We start from the raw sequence: 8,621 nt of genomic DNA on the forward strand, positions 1-8,621 counted from the left end.
ATGGAGCTCCACATCCCCCGCTCTCCTCCACAGATATAGTAGGAGAAGTAGATGAACACTTCACAGAGCAAACATGTCTCCTAGTGTCCTCCTGACAATACTGCTCATCTTTTTTGCCATGGTCCTGGGATGTGCCTTCAATTCATGGACTGTACATGTTAATATCATGGACTGGAGACGTGGCCTCCACCCGGGCCCATCTGATCAAATTCTCAGTTTTATGGCGGTGATCAACATTCTACTGCAGATTGCTCTGGGCGTAGACATGTCTCTGTCAACCATCCCCTTTGTCAATTCATACGGCTCATCTCACCTGGTGTTCATCAGTGCTTGCATTTGTCTTGTGAGCTGCAACCTTTGGGTCACCACTCTTCTCTGCTCTTACTATTGTCTGAAAATTGTCAACTTTTCCAGAGGGATTCTTCTGGCTTTGAAGATCAGAATTCCTGACTTGATACCAAAGATTTTAGTTGCATCCTTTGTCCTGTCCTTCTGTATGGCGATGGCCTCACACTGGAACATCTACATTGACTGTGATGGTGGCTTCATTGGAAATGTAACACGTGACTCTACTGAGGACATTTGCTTCCTTGGGATCAGAAAAGCTTTTCTTATTACTGCCTTTGTGGCATTAATTCTGCCGCTCCTGCTGACCCTGGTCCCCATAGGAGTGACACTGGCCTCTCTCTGGAGACACACCAGGAGGATAAGGAAGAATAAGACTGACTCGTGTCACCCCCGGACACAAGCCCATGTCAGGGCAGCCCAGACCATGATCCTGCTGGTCACCCTGCACACGGCTTTTTACGGTGCCTTGTTTTCTTTTTTCTCCAAGTCTTTCAATGTTGATGAGGTTGCTATGTATTTTTCGTGGTATTTTGTCCTGTTCTACCCCATGACACAGTCTTTGGTAATAATAACAGGGAATGCAAAACTCTGGAAAGCTAGCAAAAGGATCTTCAGTCCAAAAGCCATCCTGCCCAGTGTGCTGAGCACAGTCCTCAAGTAGCCTTCTACAGAGCTCAGGAATGAGTCTGGTAAAAGAAAACCCCTTTTCATTAAGTGGCTAAATGGTTAGCACTTCCCCCTGGCAGTACTCGGGTTGTTGGTTCAAATCCCAGCCATGGCACCACTTGTCTGGAGTTTGCATGTTCTCCCTGTGCCTGTGTGAGTTTCCTCCAGGTACTCGGGTTTCCTCTAACACTCCAAAGACATGCTGGTAGGTGAATTGGCTCCTGTCTAAATTGTCCCTAGTATGTGTATGTATGAATGTGAGTTAGGGACCTTAGATTGTATGCTCCTCGGGGGCGGGGACTGATGTGAATGTACAATATATATGTAAAGCGCGCAGTACATTGATGGCACTATATAAGTACCTGAAATAAATAAATAAATAATGCTGACCTTCACTGCTCTCCCTTTAATCTTGGTTCCTCCAGTAGAGTCAGGAGTCAAACCTGTGTAAGCTGCATGATGCCTAGCGTCAGAGCCCACATGGGGTTGATGGAGTCCTCCTCTGACAGCCTTTAGGCCTAGAGACTGTATGTTTAAATCCATGCATTGCTTTCTGGGGAAGGGGAGAAGGTCCTGTACCTGGAAGTACCAAAGTCCAAGGCATTGCCCCAGGACTCCTACAGAGCAGCTCCGTAGTTTGAGGTGAGCAGACATGGATGGGGGTGTCCTGAGTGTCTAGGCTAACAGGGTTTCTTTACAATTCAATTTTTGTACCATTATCAAGGACACGATTATGATGACTGTACAGTCAGAACATCCTACAGCACTTCTCCAGACCTGCACCCCCTCTCTGATGGGGACCACAAGAAGATAATCATGAACCTCACACCCATATCAACTCCTTCATGTGCCATTATCAGACCGCAAGCGGCATGACCACATACAACATGTCCCGGCTCAGGGACCACCTCTACTGAGGCATTTCACCATAATCGACTAATCATAATAATCATGAGGGAGCCTCTCCTTACAGCCCATTATGGTGAAACGCGTCGAGGAGAATGGTTTGGGAGTAACTGGGACTAAAAGAGGATTTACTAAGAGGTAGGAGTTAGTGACGTTTAAGGTCAACAGTCCACAAATTAATTTACAAGTCGTATTAGACTTAACTCTGATTATGATGATTGTTATAGTCATTAAATAATAATAATAATAACAGCCACTATGATGAAAATGATGATTACTATTATTATTATTATTATTATTATCAATGTTGTCATTATTAGTAATAATACTCATTAAAATAATAATAAAATAATAATAATATTGCCAGTAATTGTGATGATGATGATGATGATTATTATTATTATTATTATTATTATTTTATTGATTGGTATTACTAATAATGAAAAATATTATTATTATTATTATTTTAATGAGTATTATTACTAATAATGACAACATTAATAATAATAATAATAACAGCCACGATGATGATGAAAATGATGATTACTATTATTATTATTATTATTATCAATGTTGTCATTATTAGTAATAATACTCATTAAAATAATAATAATAAGAAGAATAATAATAATAGTAATCATCATTTTCATCATCATCATCGTGGCTGTTATTATTATTATTATCATCAATGTTGTCATTATTAGTAATAATACTCATTAAAATAATAATAATAATAATGATATATTTTATTATTAGTAATACCAATCAATAAAATAATAATCATCATCATCACAATTACTGGTATTATTATTATTATGATTATTATTATTATTCTTCAAGCTCAGCACAATACAACAGCTTCCAATATAATGGTTGGTACTGAGATTGTGAATTGGTGTCATGGAATGGATTTTGCACCTCCTTCTGTTCCTATGGACTTGTTCAGGGTCTCACTGTCAGTGACCTGCTTCCGTCTTGTGACCCGAGTGCGGGAAATGTAAGAAGATTGTGTAGCTAAGTCTTACAATGTGTCTATTTGACTGTATCTGTTAATAAAAAAATGGGACCTTTCATTTCCAACGTTACATTTTGTTTTGTGTTATTTCATTGATAACTTTCCTGCTCAGTCCTAGTCAGGAGAAGAAAGGAAAAGGTGGAAGTTTATTATTCTATACAATCTATTCTATTCTATTCTATTCTATAGTATATTGTATAGAATCCATCCTGTGTCTAATACCAGGACTAAACAAGAAGGACTGTCAACTTCCCTGCTCAGAAGAGAGGAAAACAGAACAAATTCATTACTATATATACAGTTGTGCTCTGAAGTCTCCCCCCTCAGGCAGTTGTTTGGCAGATCAGTCAGATGATGAATATCTGACTGATCTGTCAAACAACTGTCTGTTATTGAAGGATAGCGATGATATGAAGCCATTGATGATCACATCGTTGTTTGTCTCTGTAAAATATCGTATTGTCTCGATATTTTATTAACTTGTATTGATGAGAAATGTTCAAATAGAAAGTCCTTCCACTTCTTGTATAAACTCAAAAAGATGATTTAATTACAATGTTGCATAAAATTAGAAATAAAATATTGGAATACAGAATGTTTAAATAAAGTCCAAAAAGTATAGTTAAGTTCTTAATAATAAAATTGTATGTAATTGTGTGTGTATAATATGAATGTGTGTGGATATGAGCAAGCAGCTCCCTTCGCCTTGCTGCCCAAAGAATGTGTGTTTTAAACCTTTGTCCTGCTCTAGAAAGAGCAATCCAGCCCCCACCTTTTCTAAAAATGAGCTGGTATACTTGTAGTCCCACAAAGATAATTGGAAACAGATGTGTATATATAACAAACCTCCAGTCTACTTCTCCTAAAGTCTGAGCGTAACCTAAGAAGGCCTAGACAAAACTTCACTGACATTCCATCAATTAGAATACATTAGATGTATAACACATACATATATATATATATATTCTCCTAAAAGTAATCTTACTAAGAGTTATCTCGTATATAAATATCGTAATCAAGAAATATTACAGTATAAACCTTGTAAACCGCACAATTCACTAGTTAGTAAAACATATCATCTCTTACATAGATGGGGGAGGATGGGGGAAGGTATAGCTAATTGCTCTCATATGTGGCTTGAATGTAAAGAAAACCCAAGATATATGTTCATATGTATATTCACAGACTATGAAGTCTAATTCCTTACTTTTCCCAATCTAGAACAAATATAAATATAATAACTCAATTATTCTATTAAGATCCAACTCATTCATACTTATGTTAGTACTGTTAATAAGAAGATATTAGATATTAGGTTAAAGAAAGCTTCTAACAGTCTCCTTTTTAAATCCTAATGATAACAGAAATCACACAAATGGCCCGGTTCAGATGTCTCCGCCCCCAGATCAGAAGTCTCCACCCCCGGATCAGAAGTCTCCACCCCCGGATCAGAAGTCTCCACCCCCAGATCAAAAGTATCCACCCTGGATCAGAAGTCTCCACCCCCAGATCATAATTCTCCACCCCCGGATCAGAAGTCTCCAACCCCAGATCAAAAGTCTCCACCTCTGGATCAGAAGTCTCCACCCCCAAATCAGAAGTCTCCACCCCCAGATCAGAAGTTTCCACCACAGGATCAGAATTCTCCACCCCAGATCAGAAGTCTCCACCCCTGGATCAGAAGTCTCCACCCCCAGATCAGAAGTATCCACCCCCAGATCAGAAGTCTCCACCCCCGGATCAGAAGTCTCTTCCCCCTGGAAGGTCCTTGGTACAGACACACAAGGTGACACACACAGGTTACCATGGCAATTAACGGTCGATTTCCCACATCTGTGGCTTTTTACATTACAATTAGTGTCAGTGTATAAATAGTCAATGAGTTTGTTAGCTCTTATGTGGCTGCACTGACTGGGCTAGATACTGAGCCATGGGGAGCAGCCAAGAACTGTCAAAAGTCCTGCGTAACAAGGTAATAGAACTTTATAAAGATGGAGAAGGACATAAAAAGATATCCAAAGCCTTGAATATGCCAGTCAGTGCTGATCAATCACTTATTAAGAAGTGGAATATTTGGGAATCTCTTGATACCAAGCCAAGTAAGACTGTGGCCACAACTGCCAGAAGAATTGTTTGGGATACAAAGATACCCCCCACAGGTGACCTCAGGAGAAAGGCTGCTCTGGAAAAAGACAATGTGGTTATTTCAAGGAGCACAGTACAACGATACTTGTAAAAAATGAGCTGCATGGTGGAGTTGCCAGAAAGAAGCCTTTACTGTGCCAATGCCACAAAAAAGCCCAGTTACAATATTCCTGACAACACCTTGACCCGCCTCACCGGGTTTTTTTGTGACATTGGCATGGTAAAGGCTTCTTCCTTGCAGCTCAACCATGCACCTCATTTCTGTTCAAGTATCACCGTATCGTACTCCTTAAAAACAGCCACACCATCTTTTTCCAGAGCAGCCTGGATTCCTCCTGAGGTTCCCTGTGGGGGGGGGGGGGGTGCTCTTTGAATCCCAGACAATTCTTCTGTCAGTTGTGGCTGCAATCTTTCTTGGTCTCCCTGACCTTGGCTTGGTATCAAGAGATCCCCCGATTTTCCACTTCTTAATAGGTGATATAACAGCACTGATTGGCATATTCAAGGCTTTGGACATCTTTCTATGTCTTTTTCCATCTTAATAAAGTTCTGTTACCTTGTTACGCAGGACTTTTGGCAGTTCTTTTCTGATCCCCATGGCTCAGTATCTAGCCTAGTCAGTGCTTCCATGTAAGAGCGAACACACTCATTGACTAATACACTGACTAATTGCAATTTAAAAAGCCACAAGTGTCGTCGTGTTGTGTTCCTTGTAAGTGATCGTCCGTCAGTACATCGGGATCGATCGTTTTTCATGTATAATCACAGTTTGTAGACTCTATAACTCTCACACAGACTGAAAGATAACCTCTGATTTGGGTTATTCTTACTGAAGAAATCTGTTTATCTGTCCATTCAGTCATATCCGACCCTTGGTGATTGCATGGACTGTCACTTGTAAGCGACTTCTTCCATGAATTCTCTTAGCAATTATTTTTACAGGGTAGGTTGCCGGGTCTTTCCCCAACCCCCACCATGCAGGAGATCCCACATGGCCAGGGATGAAACTACGACAATTTAGACAGGAGCCAATTAACCTACCAGCATGTCTTTGGAGTGTAGGAGGAAACCGGAGTACCCGGAGAAAACCCACACAAGCACAAGGAGAACATGCAAACTCCATGCAGGAGGTGCCATGGTCAGGAATCAAACCCATGACCCATTTATTTCACGGCAGACTTGCAAGCCACTAAGCCACTGTGCCGCCCTACCGAAGAAATACGGCATACATTTTGACCTAAATTTATAAAGAAAGATGATTTATTTGCAATATTTTATAACAGAAGCACAGAATGAGGCATCGTTTTCCAAACGTTCGGAATTTGTTTCATTTGTATATAACATATAACACAGCACTGGCACTCAGATATTAAACCAAAAATAAATGAGAATATAAAAAAATAAACAGAATGAAAGCAGCTGCACATACGTACAGTGGGGATGGAAAGTTTGGGCACCCCAGCTAAAAATGTGTATTAATGTGCATAAAGAAGCCAAGGAAAGATGGAAAAATCTCCAAAAGGCATCAAATTACAGATTAGACATTCTTATAATATGTCAACAAAAGTTAGATTTTATTTCCATCATTTACACTTTCAAAATAACAGAAAACAAAAAAATGGCGTCTGCAAAAGTTTGGGCCCCCTGCAGAGTTTATAGCATGCACTGCCCCCTTTGCCAAGCTGAGACCTGCCAGTGTCATGGATTGTTCTCAATCATCGTCTGGGAAGACCAGGTGATGTCAATCTCAAAGGTTTTAAATGCCCCGACTCCTCTGACCTTGCCCCAACAATCAGCACCATGGGTTCTTCTAAGCAGTTGTCTAGAAAACTGAAACTGAAAATAGTTGACGCTCACAAAGCTGGAGAAGGCTATAAGAAGATAGCAAAGCGTGTTCAGATGTCAATATCCTCTGTTCAGAATGTAATTAAGAAATGGCAGTCATCAGGAACAGTGGAAGTTAAAGCAAGATCTGGAAGACCAAGAAAAATATCAGACAGAACAGCTCGCAGGATTGTGAGAAAAACAATTCAAAACCCACGTTTGACTGCACGATCCCTCCAGAAAGATCTGGCAGACACTGGAGTTGTGGTCACTATTCCACTATAAAGAGATACTTGTACAAATATGGTCTTCATGGAAGAGTCATCAGAAGAAAACCTCTTCTACGTCCTCACCACAAAAATCATCGTTTGAACTTTGCAAATGAACATATAGACAAGTCTGATGCATTTTGGAAACAAGTTCTGTGGAACGAAGAGGTTAAAATTGAACTTTTTGGCCGGAATGAGCAAAGGTACGTTTGGAGAAGAAGGGGCACAGAATTGAATGAAAAGAACCTCTGTCCAACTGTGAAGCATGGGGTTGGATCAATCATGCTTTGGGGTTGTGTTGCAGCCAGTGGCACAGGGAACAACTCACGAGTAGAAGGAAAAATGGATTCAATAAAATTTTAACAAATTTTGGATGGTAACTTGATGCCATCTGTGAAAAAGCTGAAGTTAAAGAGAGGATGGCTTCTACAAATGGATAATGATCCTAAACACACCTCAAAATCCACGGGGGATTACATCAAGAGGCGTAAACTGAAGGTTTTGCCATGGCCTTCACAATCTCCTGACCTCAACATAATTGAAAATCTATGGATAGACCTTAAAAGAGCCGTGCGTGACAGACAGCCCAGAAATCTCAAAGAACTGGAAGACTTTTGTAAGGAAGAATGGGCAAAGATACCTCAAACAAGAACTGAAAGACTCTTGGCTGGCTACAAAAAGCGTTTACAAGCTGTGATACTTGCCAAAGGGGGCAGTACAAGATATTAACTCTGCAGGGGGCCCAAACTTTTGCAGACGCCATTTTTTTGTTTTCTGTTCTTTTGAAAGTGTAAATGATGGAAATAAAATCTAACTTTTGTTGACATATTATAAGAATGTCTAATCTGTAATTTGATGCCTTTTGGAGATTTTTCCATCTTTCCTTGGCTTCTTTATGCACATTAATACAAATTTTTAGCTGGGGTGCCCAAACTTTCCATCCCCACTGTAAGTAGGCGGTGTTACAACATAAAATGAAAACATGCATTTTTTTTATTTATATATAAAAATAATATAATAATAATATTAATAATAATAAAAATAAAAAATCCCCAATGATGACTAAATACCACCAAAAGGAAGCTTTACTGATATAACTGATAAAAATGTCTTATGGGTACAGTGTTGCATGACCGCGTAATTGCCATTCAAAGTGTGACAGCGCTGAAAGCTGGACCTTGGCCCGGGCCGGCATCCCGCGATGGTAAGTGGGAGGAATATGTGGGAGACAAGAACAGGACAAATAAAATGTTTCATTCCAGTCAAAGTTTATTTTCGGTTCGCACACAGACATCTCCATCAGTAATAGAACACAACTTGCAGAAAAGCTTCATAACCCGACAGCTTCACAACCAAAACGAGATGCGAAGCTCCTGCAGCACAACTTACATGGGTCGAATTCCAAACGATTTTCATCCGTTCGCTCAGTAATCTGATGGTGCCATCAA

General features: G+C 40.0%; 1 protein-coding gene across 1 annotated transcript; it reads left to right on the forward strand.

Annotated features, from left to right (window-relative positions):
* The first annotated feature begins 73 nt into the window (after nucleotides 1-73).
* On the forward strand, nucleotides 74-1,009 carry LOC149470645 (taste receptor type 2 member 140-like). Its single transcript, XM_089661156.1, has one exon. The coding sequence runs from the start codon at nucleotides 74-76 to the stop codon at nucleotides 1,007-1,009; it is 936 nt and encodes a 311-aa protein (XP_089517282.1).
* The last annotated feature ends 7,612 nt before the right edge of the window (nucleotides 1,010-8,621 follow it).

Source organism: Staurois parvus, unplaced genomic scaffold (genome assembly GCF_062004578.1).
Source record: "Staurois parvus isolate SC_StPar_1 unplaced genomic scaffold, SC_StPar_1.0 ptg000034l, whole genome shotgun sequence".
NCBI lineage: Eukaryota > Metazoa > Chordata > Amphibia > Anura > Ranidae > Staurois > Staurois parvus.